The sequence below is a fragment of the Tachypleus tridentatus genome, chromosome 12, assembly GCF_004210375.1.
Source record: "Tachypleus tridentatus isolate NWPU-2018 chromosome 12, ASM421037v1, whole genome shotgun sequence".
Taxonomy (NCBI): Eukaryota; Metazoa; Arthropoda; class Merostomata; order Xiphosura; family Limulidae; genus Tachypleus; species Tachypleus tridentatus.
This window is the reverse complement of record NC_134836.1, coordinates 50,994,183-51,015,221: the sequence shown is the minus strand read 5'-3', so window position 1 is coordinate 51,015,221 and position 21,039 is coordinate 50,994,183. Positions and strand designations below refer to the sequence as shown.

The 21,039-nt window shown below is 36.9% G+C and overlaps 1 protein-coding gene across 1 annotated transcript in view; it reads left to right on the top strand.

The window, feature by feature from the left end:
- The first annotated feature begins 222 nt into the window (after nt 1–222).
- Nucleotides 223–21,039, top strand: part of LOC143233303 (FH1/FH2 domain-containing protein 3-like) — a 114,537-nt gene continuing 93,720 nt past the window's right edge. The window contains 1 exon segment of the mRNA XM_076469430.1: nt 223–421. Coding sequence (XP_076325545.1) covers nt 254–421 — 168 coding nt within the window. The 5' untranslated portion in view covers nt 223–253.

Below are 21,039 nucleotides of genomic sequence, written 5' to 3'. Positions count from 1 at the left end.
GTGTAACCATTGACCTTTGACCCACACGTACATGTCATTGTTTTCTCGAAAAGTTCTTCACCTCTATTCGACTCCCCCCCTCCTCCCGTGTCTCCTGCTGTGGCGAGTGGAACACAAACGCTAGGTAGGTGAATGCCAGGACAGGTGGGAGATACTGTGCAAAGTCTTCACTGCGCATGCTTTAGTTAGTCGTCACTGGCTGTCCCGCATGTGGAACGAGCCTTGAGACAGTTTTACAAATAGTGCCTTAGAAATGGCTTGTCTGACATGCAGGGTGCAGTATCTCAATGATATCGATCCATTCACAGCCGCTACAAACTTTCCAGAGCCCGCCAGACCGCCTCATTACTCGTTTAATGTAAATATTCCCCTCGTTAATCAGATTACCGCAGTCCATCGGATATTACAAGCCCCACATAAGGTAAGTAAGCCTTCATTATATTAGGTACCTTTACTTTTCCATGCGTGAGAATGCGTGTTTTGTTCCAAATGGATAACCTAAAGAACTCTTCAAATACTAAACACAAAGCGTTATTTTTTCTTCTTTAAGCCGCCAGATAAATTGGTGTAAGTCGAAAAGCCACAAACCGTCGTAATACATGTGACCCCATAATTGTGTAAACAAATTAAAAGAAAAGACTCCTACAACACTAATAACAAACTGAAATTGTGTGTTCGTTAATGTATTGTTTCGGTACTAATCGGTTAGGGTAGTCGCTAAGAATAATATCATAAATATTAATACATCCTGCTGGATGTAAGAACAATATTACCCACAGAAAGTTTCCGTGTACCATTGTCTACTTCCTCTGGTTGTTGGGTATTGATGTAAATACGATATTATCTACAGAAAGTTTCCGTGTACCATTGTCTACTGGAAACACGATATTATCTACAGACAGATTCCGTGCACCATTGTCTACATTCTCTAGTTGTTCGGTATCGATGGAAACACGATATTATCTACAGAAAGTTTCCGTGTACCATTGTCTACTTCCTCTGGTTGTTGGGTATTGATGTAAATACGATATTATCCACAGAAAGTTTCCGTGTACCATTGTCTACTTCCTCTGGTTGTTGGGTATTGATGTAAATACGATATTATCTACAGAAAGTTTCCGTGTACCATTGTCTACTTCCTCTGGTTGTTTGGTATTAATGTAAACACGATATTATCCACAGAAAGTTTCCGTGTACCATTGTCTACTTCCTCTGGTTGTTTGGTATTAATGTAAACACGATATTATCCACAGAAAGTTTCCGTGTACCATTGTCTACTTCCTCTGGTTGTTGGGTATTGATGTAAATACGATATTATCTACAGAAAGTTTCCGTGTACCATTGTCTACTTCCTCTGGTTGTTTGGTATTAATGTAAACACGATATTATCCACAGAAAGTTTCCGTGTACCATTGTCTACTTCCTCTGGTTGTTGGGTATTGATGTAAATACGATATTATCTACAGAAAGTTTCCGTGTACCATTGTCTACTTCCTCTGGTTGTTGGGTATTGATGTAAATACGATATTATCCACAGAAAGTTTCCGTGTACCATTGTCTACTTCCTCTGGTTGTTGGGTATTGATGTAAATACGATATTATCTACAGAAAGTTTCCGTGTACCATTGTCTACTTCCTCTGGTTGTTGGGTATTGATGTAAATACGATATTATCCACAGAAAGTTTCCGTGTACCATTGTCTACTTTTTTTGTTGTTAATCGTTGGTGACTTTCGAGCACGTGATATTAGCATGTTTCAGTCTCGTGCATGTCATCGTTTAAAACAAGCACATTACTATGAAATCATACGTGTTCTGTTTCGAGACATATCTTCACATTAAAGCGGGCATGTTGCTTATTTCAATATTCCGAGTTTTATCATGATTTCTCTTTATATATAAATATAGGTGTGTGTGAATGTGTACTCTGTCTTTTATATCAGTTTTAACACACACATAGGTTGGAATTTGTTGCTTAAAATTATTCATTCAAGTTCATAGAGAATATTTTTTAAGAACATTCTCAAATCTGGTTTGGTTTGGTTTGAATTTCGCGCAAAGCTACACGAAGGCTATCTGCGCTAACCGTCCCTAATTTAGTAGTGTAAGACTAAAGGGAAAGCAGCTAGTCATCACCACCCACCACCAACTCTTGAGCTACTCTTTTACCAACGAATAGCGGGATTGACCGTCACATTATAACGCCCCCACGGCTGAAAGGGGCGAGCATATTTGGTGTAACGGGGATTCGAACCCGCGCTCCTCGGATTACAAGTCGAGTGCCTTAACCACCTGGCCATGCCGGGCCTTTCTCAAGTCTGAAGCATAAAAGTTTGGTGAAGAACGTATCAAGTTCAGGATGAAGTGCTACATTCTGATTGGTCCGACTCCTATTTCTACCTCCACCACCCCAACCAATCCCCAATGTCTCAACACTTATAACTCTAAAAACTGAGTTTCGATACCCGTGGTTGGCACAGTAACGATAGCCCATTGTGCAGTTCAGCGTTTCGCAAGACACATGTGAACGTGTATTTCCGAACACGTTCACATTTTGTAGTTCGTTTAGCAATGTCTAAGCTCGTTTCTTGGAGACAAATTGTTATTATAGGGTCTATTACGGTTTATTTCAAACACAAAGAAGGAAACTGTTTAAACGGTGGATAAAAGAAATAACAAATACAAAGATTAAAATAAAATATCTGACCAACAACATCGACAAGTATGTGTTCATACGAATTTAGCTATTCGGGTACCGAACAACAAACAAAAATACACAATGGGCTATTTGCCCTGTTACCACCACGAGTATCGAAACCCAGCTTGTAAAGTTATAAGCATGAAGATTTCACGCTGAGTCACAAAGGGGGAGACATTTTTTTAAAATTGATCCGGGCGTTCTTAATGCTAAAAAAAATACTGTTTGTGAAAGATAGAAAACTTAACTTTACCGACTTCCAGAAAATACTAAACTTACTTCATTATTCCACGTATGAAAGATTCGCAGAGATACGCTGTATAATTATTTCAATTTGATAATATTTGATGGTAAATATAAATTTAAATAGAAACTCGCTTGAAGCAAAAAATGTATTCTCAAGATATCTGATATGGGTATTAAAACTTTAATTAAAGTACAGAACAACGTTTCGCCCTTCGTAGGTCATCTCCAAGTGTTTCTATTTCATTTGTATCAAGACTTCTTTAACCTACGTGTTTTTCTAGCATCATGCATGGTAAAAAGTATATATGTATCTCTCATAGTAAGTTGACTCTTTAGTTATGTTATAGGTAAAATTGCGTGTAAATCAAACGTGTAAGCATTTGGATTCCTGTATATCGTATATGCTGACGTATAAGACAACATTTGAAGCTTAAAAATTCCCTCAAAACTGGTCGTCTTATGCACCAGGTATGAAGTGTGAACCTTCAGTCCCGTGGTGTACGGTAGTTTATATTGGTGTGTTTGATACAATTGGATATTGGGTCTGGTTTTCAATGTATCTGTGATGGAATAAACCCAAAAGAACTCTACTGAAGAGTTCGGTGAATATTATATTCGATCGAACCTGACCTTGTATTTAGGACCAGTAATGAACTAGGGGGAATTTGATAACATTACTGTTCATTGAGTTAGGAAATAAACTGCCTTTGATAATAGTGCACTTTTTGGCGGGAATTTTTTTGGATAAAGATAAAAGAATTTCCCGAAGAATCATGCTTTTATTTAATATTTGAAAGGTTGTTGTCGAAAGCAGAACACAATTTTTGAAATTATAGGAAATATTGGTCATTTCCCCTAGTCAAATTCATGATTCGAGTGGGGGAAATATTATATAGCGAGTATAGTCTGAAACCTACACTTTAACTTGAAAATTAGGGGGTCGTCTTATACGCCAGCAGGTACAGTGTATGAGTCCCTCACTGTGACAGCGGTAAATTTATGGACACACAACCCTAAAATCCAGGTTTTAAATCCTCTTGGTGGATGGAGCGTAAATAGTCTATTGTGTAGAGCGCCACTTTCTTCTAGAGCAAAACCACATTGAGCTATCCGAGTTATAGTGTCTGTGAGGAATCGAATCCTTTATTTTTAGCGTTATAAACCCGTGAAGTTACCGCTTATTCACAGGGAGTTGTACGGTGTCATCCCAAAAGACTTAATAATTTGTTTGTTTTTTGAATTTCGCACAAAGCTACTCGAGGGCTATCTGCGCTAGCAGTCACTAATTTAACAATGTAAGATCAGATGGAAGGCAGCTAGTCATCACCACCCACCGCCAACTCTTGGGCTACTCTTTTACCAAAGAATAGTGGGATTGACCGTCGCATTATAACGCGCCCACGGCTGAAAGGGCGAGCATGTTTAGTGCGACGGGAATTCGAAAAGTCTTAATAAATATCACAAATAAGAACGCGTGAAAAACGATTTTTGTAATACAAGCATTCCTAAATTAATACTGTAAAAAAATTAACCCCATCTTTAAAATTAAGTAATGGCGCATCTGACTTTGAAAAATTGAAAAACATTTTAATTTTGAATATATATGTATACGTATTAGTTTGTTATAACTCAATAAACAAGCCGAAACAAAAACAAATTAAACAAAATACGCTGCATTAACTGAATAAATCCCAGGGTACAAGTTACAAAGTGAGATCATAAAATGTACCCTAGATTTTGGAGGTGAATGTAGATGTAGGACCCACATTGAGGGGGATACACCTTTTATCAGTCTTAATCTCCATTCACCAATCTCTAATAAAAAATAAAGAGTGGCAATAGATGTAGAATTTCTAGTTATTTATTGTTTAGTTTCTACATATATGTGTGTGTGTGTGTATATACACCTTTCTACGTATGCATTTTTAGTTTGTATACATAAAAATATATATACTTTTCTAAATATTTATTGTTTATACGTGTGTCTACTTTACAAAATTTGCCTGCATAATGTAATTCTCAAGTAATGAAGGCATACAGTGCTCCACCTGTGTTCACCCTCACTCACATTGGTCTTCTCAAAGTATATTGTGGAAATTTATTTGAAACAACAATAACAGCAACTTTCACCTAATTTAAATTATCATTGAGTTTTAATCCATAGCATCGGGTCATCGTAAGGTATAAGTTAGATTCATAAAAGTCAAACAATATTATGGGACTGTGATACACATAAGGTCGTTTAAATCTCGCTCGTTTTAAGTGTAATCTAGTCGTTATTTGCTATTCGGTAGATACAAACAGAAATATCGCTTCAGGTTGTGCGTGTAGCCACACGAACATGTTCGTAGGTGTATGGAATTAAAGAATGAATCAGGCGAACACGTTAAAGTATATGTTATCTATACCCATCTGTTTGATCACGCTACTACAACTTTAATTTACCTATGCTTCCGTAACATATGACTTACTTTAGTTAATATTTTATTTGTTTTCCACAGTCTACCGAGATCTTATGACATTTGAGATGGTGACAGCTACTGCAGAAGTTACAATAATGTGGTGTCTTACTGCGTTACTTGGCAACATCATCTCTGGGTCGGAGTTAATGGTGAAAAACTAGTTTATAGACGTGTTCGTAAGAAGTTACGGAAAAACCTGGAATCGGAATGTTACGTAGTCGCTAAAATTTGTGTGAGGTTAAAATTTTACCCGAGTGTTACCATTTCCTGGGTGTTGTTTGGGTTTGCTAACGATAGAAATCCCACCTGCTCAAATGTTTGTAGCGTATATAATATACAAGACAGGTGACGTGTACTTCACGTGAAAACTACTCTGCACGTGATTGTGTCCTTTACGTCATCCGTCATTACGTCGCAGAACAAAACTGAAACCTGTAGTATTTCAAAATTGCCATTTCGTGTTATCAACAAATGGTTGATTGGTAATTTTTTCACTGTTTCTTGAGGGATATCTACAGTACCCGTCCCCAATTTAAAAGTGACAGATTAGAGGGAAGACAGTTAACACCACCCACCGCCAACTCGGAGACTACTCTTTTACCAACTAAACGTGGGATTGACTGTAACTTTATAACGCCCCAGGGCTGAAAAAAAGCATGTTCAGGGGTGGGACTCGAACCCACAACTCGCAGATTACGAGTCAAGAACCTTAATCACCAGATCATTGCAGGCTTTATCGAATAATACTGTTGTAGCCGAAAACTACATATTGTCGATAAATAATCCACCTTAACTTAATGAGACTTGTTGCTATTATTTTCTCTCTTTTTTTTTTAATTTCAAATTACCCCTGAAGAAGGAAAATCTCGGTGCTTTAGTTAGGTTTAACTGTGTTTTCAGTTGCCGTGTCATACCGGCTCATAGAGTGGTTCTGGGTTTTTCAAGTACAAACTTTTAGCTCACAGTCTTGTCAGTTTTTGACTGCTTTAAGATATAATTACCGTTTTGGACTCGGGATGTCAAATCCTTTTGATTGTTACATTTGACCACGTCATACGACTGGTTTACTCTGGTCCTTAAAATTTCAATTTAAGGGTGGATTGGTAGAGATCCTGATGAGTAATAAAATTTAATCGTGTACACGTGCGCCCCACGCTTGGTATTGTTGATGCACAAAAATATAGCAAATAAAAAGGGAGGAAAATCCTCATAAATTAATTAACCCTAATCTTACCTAAATAATTTCAAATGCCGTAACTATTGAGGATTCCCTCTTGTTGTTGTTACACCTGTCAGTTTTTAACGTCTTCGTGAAATGTAATATGCCGTCGTGAAGCTTAGTTGTTAAACATAATTTGAGGATACTACGTGACAGTTCGCAAGTTTTGATATCACATCATATTAGGCAGACATGGTTTTCCTGGTTACAAAAGCGTCGACGCTGTACATGAGGACAGGCTAGTTAGCGTTGAAGAGGAAAAAGAGTCCATATTATCTTGTAAAGAAGCAGCACTCGAGAAAGCTTTCGATCTGTGTTGGCAGCCATGGAAAGGTCGTTGTCCAGACAAACTGAATATCTTGTGAACAATCTTAAACCCATACATAACACATGTTATATGAAGGTTACAGTGAAATGTAATGACGCTTGCTCTTCGTTGTAACATTTAAGTAGGAGCTCTCTTGGTTTGAGCCTAAAAAAACCTACGATTATTACACCACATCTGATAATTTTAAATTAAATGGTGAGAAGAGGTTATCCGCATAAACGTCACTACGCTGGAGTTGAAATGTGACACAAAAAATAAACTACAAAAGAACATGCTATACACATATCTTTGTTTCATAAACGGTATAAAGTTACTTGAAACGCCCCCTAGTATATGAAAATAAAATAATAGTAATAAAAGAGGAATGAACTGTTAGATAGCATTAGATGTTCTCAGTACAACATGAGAACCTGTATAGCTGTATAGACCAATAAGAGGGAACGTCGTTCTGGGGATTGGATGACAGTTTCTGTGGAACAGTTCTAGTCAGGCTGAATTAATATATATATATATATATATGCACGTTATGCCTTATCATAGGAGCCCCAGTTGAAATCGGGGGCTACGAGAGGTCACTTTTGTTTTCGCACCCCTGCTCCTCCTGTGAAATGGTGCTCCCACTAACAAGGATACTGTTTGTTCAGTTATAAGCGTGCTCCCACTAACAAGGATACTGTTTGTTCGGTTATAAGCGTGCTCCCACTAACAAGGATACTGTTTGTTCGGTTATAAGCCAGCTTGTTCGCTACAAGACATAGAAAACAAAACGTACACAGCATGTTGAGTTTTATTCTGAGGCTTTTTTTAATAAATCCGATGTTTCAGTACGCTGTGACTCTGAGTTAAAGCGATTAAGAAAGATTACGTAATTATTTCACTAAAAAGGTGTCTGAATTCATGTATATCTCGAATGAAAATTCTGAAGGCTATGAGTTACTTGATTAGTAAGCCCTAACACTCACCTTGTTCTCGTTTAAAGATAAATATCCTAACAAGTAGGATTTCTTTACTTAAACGCAATTGTTACTTTAATGTGTAAAATCTAAGGACACAATCAGAGCTTTTCATATTTATGGATATATATATATATAAAATATTCCTGTTACCCTGATGGCATTTATAGGCTACATTTATCGGTTGTTTCTTGACATTTCTCCCAAAAGGGAGAGAAAAGCCGTCTACAGAGTCACTGTTGTCTATCAGTCAGTCAGTAGACACTATATGACGTCACGTAAGGGATACTTAACGATGAAATATTTACTCTAGTGACATTAGTAAAATATGCCTGTACCATGAATAACGAAATGCACTCTGTAGGCTACGTCAAAACCAAGAAATAAAAAAAAAAAAAAAAAAGTAAAATATGTTAATTTCAATTTTCTTCTTATTTAATCTTAAAACAAAACACTTTTGGGGACCCTACGGTATACTAGCAGATATTACCTTTTATTGTGAATAAACCCACTGTAGTTCGTCAAACATTGTGTTGTTTTTTCGTTGTTGTTGTTATTTTGTGGTTCCTACAAATTATTCGAGGTAAATTGTGGTCTTTGTGAAATGGAAGATTAATTATTATTTTGGTGGATGTGTGAAGATAAACTTACGTTTGATTACAGAGAATCCCGTTCCATTATTCGTTGTGCTAGAGTTTAAAGACGAATATTTATTTTAAGAGAGATTACCTCGTGACGGTCCAGTTTCATTGTAAGCAAAATCACTCGAATTTCTGAACGTACTTTGTGATATTAGGCAACCATTAAGATGAGTAATAGGCGTTGTCTCAGACACGTCGTGCCTGTCTGTTTGTTTGAAGTGAATCACAAAACTATACAATGGGCCGTCTGTGCTCTGCTCACCACGGGTATCGAAACCTGATTATTAACGTTGTAAGTCCGCAGCCATATGTTCCAAGGAAATGTATTTTCGACATGGCTGCACATCACTCATGATCATGACGTCCATTCTGGTAACATTTTTATATTATACTAAAGAATAACCACAATGTCCACCATTGGCAATTCCAGATTCACCACCTGAGTCTCACTTTTTAAAAGAATCTTTGACTGATTTGCTGTTGTTTTCATACTGTTTCTTTTTAATCACATAGATTTTGTTAAATAATTGGAGAGGTTGTTATTGTTGTTTTTTTTTAATTAATCACAAAGCTGCACAATGGTTTGTCTTTGTTCTGTCCACCACAAATATCAAAACCCGGTTTTTATGTCCGCAGACATACCGCTATGCCACTTCCACCCTTATGTTGGTATTACTTACACATTACCTTAATAAAAATAAATCGTAATTTTTATTTCTGACAGTTTTCATTCGTCTTATTTAGTTCGCGACATCTTGTTGTTGTTTTAAGTTCTGTTTGTTATCTTCTACTTACAGTTGTTGTCATTCTGTTGTTACCTTCTGAGAATTGTTACTCACATCAGTTCAGAAGCGTAAATTTAGTTTATTTGGATAAACTGTATTTCACCAGCGACGTGTATCGAAACTCGATTTTGAGCGTTCTAAGACTTCAAACTTACTGCTGAGCGACTGAAAGGGGTCACATGAGTAGAGCAAAATATCTTATGAAAGAAAAAAACACTTGCCTGTGCTACATACAGCATTAATGAAAGTGGAATAAAAATATGACTCAAGTCATAAGACATTCCCAGAAATATAGGTATCGCTATTAATGAGTGTCACGTTGAAACTACAGGTGGATTTTATAATATTTCCTCCTATACAGGTAGGTAGGCACCTTGATTCGTTGAGGAGGATAGGGTCAAGACGGTATAACCTTCACTGTTGTAATTTTATTTTGGTGCTCTGTAAACGGTGATGAAGTTTGATTTCGTGACCTTACCCTAATCCTCCTTACTGGACGTTCGGTAAACGGGTTATTTTAGGTTTCAAAACGTTATTTTGTAAAATGAATACTTCACAGACATTATATAATTCTGGCATTGTTTGTTTGTTCAGTTTTATTTAAAAGTAAATAAAACCATTTTTTTATTTACATTATTACTGTTATTGCTTGTTTAGAAAAGTTTATGTTACCCGGTCGAACAGTGGAATGTTAAAGTTAGATTCCTCGTGTTAAACACAACAGATAGCCCAACGTAGCTGCTTTTTTTTTTTTTTTTTTTTTTATAGCGCAAAGCTTAAAATGGATTATCTACGCTACGTTCGCTTCGTAAAACCGAGCCCTGGATTTTAGCGCTTTAAGTTATCGTTTACCCACCAAGAGATGAAATGATAAAGTAGTTGTAGTAGAATGTCAAACATACTGTGGAAAAAGAAAATTAAAATATTGTTATTAACACTGGTTAAACAATGAGGCTATAATCATCAGAGATCTTTAAAGACATATAACAAATCGGCGATTTGTACTGAAACAAATTTAGTTAGCCTTAGGTTGGGGCGCAGGTTGTCCTTGTATTTGAGCTCCAGATTTTGGAGCCCGCGATCAGAGTTCGAATCTGCGCCATAACAAAATATTCATCGCACTTTAAGATGTGAATGCGTTATAAGAATGATAGTCAATTTCTTATCGTGTGTGATTGGTAGTAGAGTGCTTCTGGTTTACTGTCTTCCCTCTAGTCAATAGTTCAAATTTGGGGATAGCGATGTTGGTATATTTGCCTACAGTAGCCTAAAGTGTAACGTGTCTGGTGTATATACACGGAAAAAAAGTAAATGTCTTACACGATCGCTTGAACTCCACATGACATTCCAGGGAGGCCAAAACCTGAATATGTTTGCATCAGAAACACGGTTTGTAGTGTTATAAGCCCAAAGATTTAAAGCTTAGCCACGGAGAGATTAAATCAGAATACAGGATTAGATACACACTCTCTAGAAGAAAAGAGTTTGGGTTAAGATTGAAGTGAAATAATCTTCATCGGAACCACAGAGAAACCGGAAACTGAAAGATAATCAGTTAGCTGCTTGAATTAATTATTTTTGATTTTGTAAGTAAACTGTAAAGCCGGTAATTGTTAAAAACCAAAACATATTCCATTATTTGGTGGGCTCGGCATGGCCAGGTGGTTAAGGCGCTCGACTCGTAATCTGAGGGTCGCGGTTCGAATCCCCGTGCACCAAACATACTAATCCTTTTAGCGTTATAATGTTACGGTCAATCCCACTATTCGTCAGTAAAAGAGTAGCCCAAGAGTTGGCGGTATTTGGTGCTGACTAGCTGCCTTCCCTCTAGTCTTACACTGCTAAATTAGGGACGGCTTTCGTAGATAGCCCTCGTGTAGCTTTGCGCGTAACTCATAAAACGAACAATCTATTACTTGATAATTAAAATATTATTTTACTTTTAACAAGCACTTTGGAATGCAACATTTCTCTGCAGAAAACATTGTAAGTCAATAATGAAACATGTCCAATCAATGACTCTCTGGTTCCAGCTCCACTCCCTTTGCGGGGTTGGAGGAGTAAAGATTGTGTCGACTCTTCCTAGCGATTAAAAAAAAGATACGATTTTTTAAGAAAAAGTTTATAATTTTTAAGCCACTAGATAGAATGAACTTGGGGCGTGGGAATGCACATCTCACCTCAAAACCTCGGTCCTGGAAAAGGTCTTTCTCGTGAAATACCTTAATTGTTAGTTTTACTGTAGTAGTTTTCTTTCTGTTCTTCTTTAGCAGGTGTTTAGTTTTAGGGAACGGGGGATCTGAGAAATATAAAATTACTTTCGACCCCACTTCTGATTTGAGAGTTGTGTACCGATAAATTATCCGATCAGATCCCGTAATTGACGTTGAACTGGAACAGTTAAAAGCTACTATCAGAAGCCTAGATTTAAAGTCACAGCTTAATCAATCATTAGTTGAGAGGCCAGGAGATCCATATGTTTCGCTTGCAATAAATTCTGCTAGTTCGCAACATCTTCATACCTTTACGTATGCTAAACCGGAAGTTGAATGACGTCTCATCACTGTCTTATTCTTCAATGTGTGAATATTGGAACATTGGAAAAATGTTAAAACACGCATTTTTAACAGAAAATCTTTTTTCCACGTACACGTTTTATACCGCCTGACGAAGGGCTTCTACGCGAAACTTAGCAAGTAATAATAATAAAGTTTTTGTTACAGACATGTGTTTTACAGTATTTAAACATTTCGTCATTATTTTATCACGTCTTGAGGTCTTTTTTTTTTTTTACAATATATTTTTTTCTAAACCAATATTGGAAAATTGCCAACTATTTGTAGCTAGACTTTCCGAGGACTGGAACAGATAAAGCATTCTTTAGAGGTGTTTTTATTACTTTTTGGTCTGCGCTTCTACTAGTCAGAGGAAATGTCTTAGCAACATGTTTTCCTTGTTGTTGTTCTTGTTTGTGTTTCTCTTTAGACCATTTCTTGTTGGCCTTATATTTTGGCCTTGTCCTTCTCAAGCCATGTCGAACACGTATTATCTGGCCTGAAGGCGAGAGTAGCTCTTCGAGAGTAACTACAGCAACTAGAAGGGCGTTTGTGTTATTCATGACATCTTTCAACCAGATTTGCACTTCGGTTGAGTCGTGGTTTATTCGAATAGTCTCTCAACCAATGATGGCACGCTACCAAACTGTATCAAGAAACATTCAAATATCCTTTTCACAAGCGCTAGTACCTATATACACTAACAATTATTAGAAAAACAAGAACATTGTCCTGATATTAACAAACATCGTCTTAAAAATGGCTTAGATTAACATCCACCAAAATTACTTTAAATATATAAAAGATCCATGTTTTTATTTCACTAAACCTTTTTAATTGTTGTTCAATATATGACACGCCACTTCGCCAAGATCTGCCCAAGATCATGTTTCATGCCCTGATCATGGTGTATATTGTGATTCACAGCTTGGAAGTAAAATGTTGAGGAAGATTTTGTTTGTTTGTTTTTGAATTTCGCACAAAGCTACACGAGGGCTATCTGCGCTAGCCTTCCTTGATTTAGCAAATGTAAGACTAGAGGGAAGGCAGCTAGTCATCACCACCCACTCCCCCCAACTCTTAGACTACTCTTTTACCAACGAATAGTGGGATTGACTGTCACATTATAACGCCCCACGGATGAAAGAGCGAGCATGTTTGGTGCAACGGGGATTCGAACCCGTGACTGTCGGATTACGAGTCGAGTGCCTTAACCACCGGGCCGTGCTTGGCCCCTTTGAATGTGTGTTTGTTTATATTTGTATCCCTACTTAGTATCTAGGTGTTTCCTATGGTTATTTTGTGTTTATTTGATTTGCAGTGTTCAAAAACATGTGAAGGTATTTTTTGTGTGTTCATTGAATCTGTTTTCCATTTTTCTGCTTGTTTCTCCAATATAAAAGTCGTGACATTCGTTGCATTGTATTTTATAAATTATGCTGGTGTTGTGTTTGTCAGTGTCGTTTTTACATAGTATGGACTTTAGTTTTGTACCTTGTTTTTGAATAAATTTGGTGTTTACTGGAATGTTGTGTTTTGTTGCAAGTTTTTTCTAATTGTTGGTTATTTTTTTGCTGATATCGGGAACATATGGTATGCAGCAGTATAACGTTTTATAGTTTGTTGTTTCTTCAGATTGATTGTTGTTGATTCTGTTTTTCTGTTTTTTAACTAGGTGTGTGTGTATAATTTTTCTACAGTTTTTGGTGGAAATTTGTTGATGCTGATGGGCAGACCACAGATAGCCCATTGTATATCTTTGTGCTTAATTCCAAACAAACAAACTTCCACCGCTAAATAAGGGACGGCTATCGCAGATAGTTCTCGTGTAACTTTACGTGAAATTCAAACCAATCCAATCGAGTTATCTACAGAGCACAAAGAAATCAAGTGTCTTTAGCCTATCGATTCCCCAGACAATCTTGAAACTTTCTTTAAGATTCCCCTTATCTTTCTTTTCTTTCAAGCAGTCGACACAACTGTATGTTTCGCAAAATATATTTATTGGAGTTTAATCAAATAGCTGGAATTTTTGACCGACTAATAGTGTGATTAAAGTGGCAGAAAAGTGTATGACAAAACATGGTATAGTCATAAGAACAAAGCCATACAAGTTGTCTTACAAGTAAAACCCTTTACGTAGTATTGTTGTATTTGATCTTCGTTGTAGTCGTACAGGTAATAACCAGTAAAGTTATGATGCGAGGTGTTTCCTTATAGTCGGTTTGACGTTTGATATTGCCTGCTCAATAGGGTTCGCTGCCATATTGCTCAAACACATTAGTTCCAAAACACGTATACTTTAAGCTAATATTTTCACTCTACTGTCATGACACCTATTTTTACATTTGAAAACTTGTTCCAAAAAAAAAAAAAAAAAAACGTACTTCTAGAAAAATCCATTTCTAATATGAAACAACAAAGGTTCTTAACTACAGTGGTTAGCGTGTCAGTCTGTGATCGAAGAGTTCCGTGCCTGAGCTATTGGTGTGTGATCAAAGTGACAATTAATTCCTTTATTTATTTAAAAGAAATGCATAGAGCTGTTATGGCCAGGAGAGCGGCTAGTTGGCTCTCTATTGTTTGGTCAGCAGTTCAACAGCTATAGTTAAATCTTCGTTGTGTCTGACCTGACCTCTTAACCTTCATGTGTATAATGGGGCATAACGTTAAGGTTAAAAATTCTAAGTTATTATAACATTTGTATACTGGACTATGATTATGCTTGTCACGAGACATTAGCGTTAGGCCAATTATAATTTTGAACACTACAATGGTTATTTAGTCCTTAAAAGCTTTTCAAGAATTAGAATAATAGTATTATACACCCTTCTAATTTTTGAAAATTCCAAAGGGGCTAGATAAAGAATATGATGTTGAAAACTATAATAGGCTTAATAACAATGTCTTATGACATGTATAATGAATCTTAAACTAACATCATAGGTGTAACAATACATCCTGTCTAATTGACGTAATACGTGACATTAACAGACAATGCTTCTTTTCTCACGTGCTAACACTGTTTCGGTGTTTCATTAGATATACATTCCTAACAGCTTTGGACTTCGTATAATCAGTGAGAATTAAAGGTGCTCTCGTTATATCTGTATATATACGTACTTCCAGGTGAGTCAGTAAGTAATGTATTAATATATAACGAATAATAATAAATATTTGTTGGTTTTTTGAAGGTCGTATTAATTGATATCATTATGGTCTTTGTTATTGTTCCAAACAATGTTTCAAGTATTTAGAATTAACGTTTCAGTAACTTACCATAATTATCATATAATCTTTAACGTCATTAACTTCAATAGTTTATCAACCTTTGCGTATTGCATATCATGTACATATAACATGATTCGATTTGGTTCGCACATTAACATTTCTCAGCAATTTTCTGACATTATTTTTATTGTGTTGTTTCCTTATACAAAAATAATTAAATAGAAATGTGAAGGAACATTAAGAAGGTCATGAACATGTCATGACGTGAAGTCCATGTAATTAGAGTCAGACAACTGACCTTGAAAAAATAATAGTAAGGGGGTTTTGGTTGGTTGGTTTCGTTCTGATAGAAGCTACAGAAGGGCTGTGTACCTATATCCAGGGCCCGGCATGGCCAGATGGTTAAGGCACTAGACTTACAATCTGTGGGTCGTGCGTTCGAATACCCGTCGCACCAAACATGTTCGCCCTTTCAACCATGGGAGCATTATAATGTGACAGTCAATCCCACTGTTCGTTGGTAAAAAACGTAGCTCATGAGTTGGCGGTTGGTGGTGATGACTAGCTGCCTTCCCTCTAGTCTTACACTGCTAAATTAGGGACGGCTAGCGCAGAAAGCCCTCGTGTAGCTTTGCGCAAAATTCGAAACAAAACAAACCTATATCCATTCATCATCCCGAACTTGTATACTAGAGAAAAACCAACTAATCAATCGCATCCATCTCTTACCCTTATCGATTAGTTGGATCTTCCAGATGCTCTTATGATGCATTTACAGCATCAAAGATTAGAGCGTAGCAATAACACAGGGATTCACTGTAAAACACGCTAACCTATTGGCCACTGCCAGCCTTGGACTTTTTGCTCATAATTTAATCACATAAATATTTTTAGTTTTAATTGATTTGGTTGCTTTGATAGAATTATAATTTGTGTGTTTCTTGGTTATCATATAACTATTAAGACTGTGTGTCGACGTTCTTTATTTTGAACTGTTGACAAGGGGGAAAGGCAGTAGACAGTAGCACTCGCCATCAATTCTTGGGGACTCGGCATGACCAGGTGGATAAGGCACTCGACTCGTAATCAGAGGGTTGGGGGTTCGAATACCCATCGCACCAAACATGCTCGCAGTTTCAGCCGTGGGGGCGTTATAATGTTTGGTCAATCCCACTATTCGTCGGTAAAAGAGTGATCCAGGAGTTTGCTGTTGGTGGTGGTAACTAGCTGCCTTCTCTTTAGTCTTTCACTGCAAAATTAGGGATGGCTAGCGCAGATAGTTCTCGTGTAACTTTGCGCGAAATTCTAAACAAACCACAACCAAACCAGTTCTTGGGATACTCGTTTACCATTAAATAGCAGGATTGAGCGTCACATTCTTTTATTAGCCCAACGTCCTATAGGTCGAGCATGTTCGGTTGGGATTATAAAACTGTTACAGTTTGCTATTTATATCTTTTGTTTTCTTTCTTCCAAAGTTAAGACTCTCCAGTGAGTTTAATTCCTATTCAATTCACTAGGGGACTAGCAAAATTGTTAAGGATGTACACATGTAAACATCCCACTCTGGGTAAATGAATATCGCATTAGAAAGATTACAATCACATGGTGGTTTGATCATATACACGAAAAGTCACTAAGAGATAGAAGTGGATGACATCCTTTATATGAAAGTTCAAGTTGTATAGATGTAGATACTATGGGAAAGGTCTAATAATAGAACAATTGGAGGATAAAGGCCTGGATATAACAAAAGTAGCAGAATGAACAAAAGATCGAACTCAGTAAAGAGTCTTCCTATCTCCCTTATTAAAGACTGAAGGCTTGAAAGGCCTGCTTAGTTAGATGTTCTAATAAACAACAAGAGTCCAATGGTGAATTATACTTGAATCTTATCCTTAAGAAGTCACTACTGATAAGGTGTATCTGCTTCTGTATGTGGTCAGTTCCTTGGATAAATAGACCTGTAATTATATGTTATAATGTTTGTCGTGTTGGACAGTTACTGAAATGTCAGAAACTCTGGGTTTTCCGTTTTCAGCAATGAGAGTTGTCCCCTGAGGTGAGTGAGTAACGTGGAACTCTGGGAAGTCCTTGTAAAGCCTGAACTTGAATATAGTTCCAAACGAAGTTAGTTTTATTTCAGAATAGTTTAAGTTAGGCGGTCTAGATAACCGTGTCTTATGCTGCAACATAAAGTCGGCCATCGTCTGTGACCGTATCTATCTGTAATAGCAAAATTATCACGTTTTGTTAATGTTGTGACTGAAATAAGCGTTTTCTTTACGAATGAAACAACTACGTCTAATTACTGTTTCTTCTGTTATTGTGGTTTTAATTAACATATTTCTTATCTACGTTTTACCTGAAAGCATCCTATAAATATGTACGTGTTTGTTTGTTTTTGAATTTCGCGCAAAGCTACACGAGGGCTATCTGCGTTAGTAGTCCCTAATTTATCAGTGTAAGACTAGAGGGAAGGCAGCTAGTCATCACCACCTACCGCCAACTCTTAGTCTACTCTTTTACCAACGTATTAGTGGGATTGACTGTCACATTATTACGCCCTCATGGCTGCACGGAGGAGCATGTTCGGTCACGGGATTCGAACCTACGATTCGCAGATTCCGAGTCGAACGCCCTAACCACCTGGTCATTCCTCATTGGAGGATTAAATTGTAACCATGTGGAGTAATAAGTCTTGAGGGTGACAATTGTATACACATACATATATGGGGCCAGAATATGTAAACATAGTTTAAAAGTTGATTCCATAGAAACGAGGATCTTCTGGCTAGATTGATGTGTGTTTTGTCTCGGACTGCACATCACTTCCTAATGATATCAGTACGTTACAATACTCTTGGTAACGATTAGAAAAAATAAAACATCCATGTAATGCAAGTTTTCGCGCAGCTACATTCTTCCATCTAGGTTAAATTAAACCAGTTTCCAAGGATTGTTTGCTTTATACTGCTCGCGAGCAAGTTCAGGCCGCGGTACACCCTGGTTAGTCTAGTTTCTTTACGAATTTACGTAACGATATGGAACAACATAATTCCTTGGAATCTAGGATAAAAACAACAAAATCTAAACGTGTCCACTATTAGTATATTAGCTTAAGTGTTCACGAAAGACAATAGGTATTTATGTACATCTTGTAAACTTAATTGTTTAATAATCCTACGTTTTCGGGGTTATTGACAAATCCATGTTGTGTTGTTAGCTGTTTTTTTGTTTTTTTTTTAACAGTCTGTTTTCCAAGCAACTTCAGAAAATTAAACTCGACCTCAATTAAATACTTCCCAGGATGTGTATCACAAACTTAAACCAACTAGCTGATGTTACTAAATACAAATGCTATTTTCTCGTGGTAGACATAGCAGACAGCCCACGCTGTCTTTAAAACAAGTAAAACAAAACTTTCTAATATCTATTCATATTCTACTCAGAATATTGTGAAAAAATCATTTTGAAACATAGTTATAGGCTACAATAATAGATTGTGTTTCCAAAGTTACCTATTTGTTATTCGTATCCGAAGTGAAGTATCATCATTATTTACTAAAATACTGTATAATACTCATCTATACAACAATACAAGCCAGTTTCACGGCTTGTCAATTTCACGACAACTACATGTATTGCTGTTTATTTGATAATCAGCTTCATGAATGAGAATCGGTGAGGCTCACGACCAGAGACATGTTTGTTTGTGTGACTTATAATTACGAAGGTAAATAACGAGAAACTGAGATCCTTTATAAGTTACCTATCAAGCCGCTGTTCGAAATGAAATTGTATATGTTAGACGCGCTGAAACAAATTAAAACTTTACTCATCAAGTTTTATTTTACACAAGGGCAGGGATAAGCCTAAATGCCTAATTGGCTGAAAAAAAAAGGGGGCGCTTTATTTATACCAATATTATATATGAAACCAAAGCATTTTGGAGCCCGGTCAGCTTTAGCTCGCCCAGCTGCTAACCGTTAAATCCACCTTTGTTTTTATATCTGCATGAAAGTCGTCTGAGAGACAGCGTGCATGGACGATCACTTGTTTCGATTTATTAAGAACATCATTTAGTTCTTAGAAGTGAATTACAAAATGGAATGGCTGATGGAAGCTTTGTTTGTTTGTTTTTTAATTTCGCGCAAAGTTACAAGAGGACTATCTTCCCTAATTAGGTAGTGTAAGACTAGAGGGAAATCAGCTGGTCATCACCACCCACCACCAAATCTTGGGCTACTCTTTTACCAACAAATAGTGGGATTGATTACAACGTTACATCGCCCTCACGATTGAGAGGGCGAACATGTTTGGTGTGACGGCAATTCAAATCCGCAACCCTCATATTTTGCGAGTCGAGCGCTCTAACCACCTGGCCATGCTGATGGACATTCACAAGTTTATTCGGATTTAGGAAATTTGTGAAAAATTGAGTACTGACTTTCTTACTTTTATTACTTTTTTAGTTCATATGTTTTTCATGACCTTTTACACGTTTTCTCACTTAAGATCGTGACATTATATTACAATCATAATGTTCAAATTGGCTGTTACTTCAAAATACCTGTGAACGCTAGAAAATTAAGATATTGTAAAGGTTTCAAAACTGACCACCAGATTGACCGTCACTTATAACGCCACCACGGTTGAAAGGGCGATCATGTTTGGTGTTACGTAGATTCGAACCCGCAACGCTCGGATTACGAGTCGAGTGCCTTATCCACTTAGCTATGTGGGACTCTTGTTAATTATGATAGAACAACTGAAACTAAAAGTACATAGTAATAAATGAGAACTTAAATAATATTTATCGGATGATTTTATTACATAAAATAAGAATTACTTTGCATGAAAATAGCCATAGGAGCAATATAACGTTTCAGTTAATCCTATTATTCGTTAGTAAAGAGTAATCAAAGAATCGACGAAGGGTGAGGGGTTTAATAGTCGCCTTTCTTCTAGTATGTTATCTCAAAATTCAACGACAAGCGCAGTTAGTCCTCGTGTAGCTTTCTGCGGAAGTTTACTAACAGTTTATATTTTTTTTTATACACGAGTCTTTGATATGAGTTTTTTATGTTTTTACTTGAATTGGTGTTGTAAGTTTAAAATGCAGTCACGTTTCTTTTGTTTAAAGGCACGGCATGGCCAGGTGGTTAAGACACTCGACTCATAATCCGAGGGTCGCGGTTTCGAATCCCCGTCACACCAAACATACTCGTCCTTTCAGCCCCGGGGGCGTTATAATGTTACGGTCAATTCCACTATTCGTTGGTAAAAGAATAGCTCAAGAGTTGACGGTGGGTATTGATGACTAGCTGCCTTCCCTCTACTCTTACATTGCTAAATTAGGGACGGCTAGCGCAGATAGCTCCCGTTGAGCTATGAGCGAAATTTAAAAAAATAAAAAACTGTTTGGTTTTTAAACTGTATGAGGCCTAGAATGACATGGTGATTAGAGCACTCGACTGGCAACCTGCGAGTCTCCGGTTCGAATGCCGTCACCGAACATTCTTGCCTTTACAGCTGTGGAAGTATTATAATAGGCGATTAATCTCGCAATTCGTTGGTTAAAAAGTTGTCCACAAACTGGCAGAGAGAGGTGTTGATTAGCTGCTTTCCCTGTAGTCTATCACTTCAAAATTAAAGGATGTTAGGGCATTTATGCGTTTTTGCGCGACGTTTTCAAACAGAGAAAGAAACCAGTGTTCTAGCTTTCCCTTTGTTATGTTGTTGTAGATCGTTTTGTTGAAAAATAAACGTATAACTAAATTATCTTGTGTATATATATATATATATATATACATAAAAAATTGTGTGTGTGTGTTCCTTATAACAAAGCCACATTAGGCTATCTGGTAAGTCCACCGAAGAGAATCGAACCCCTGTTATTAACTTCTGCGTGATCTACTT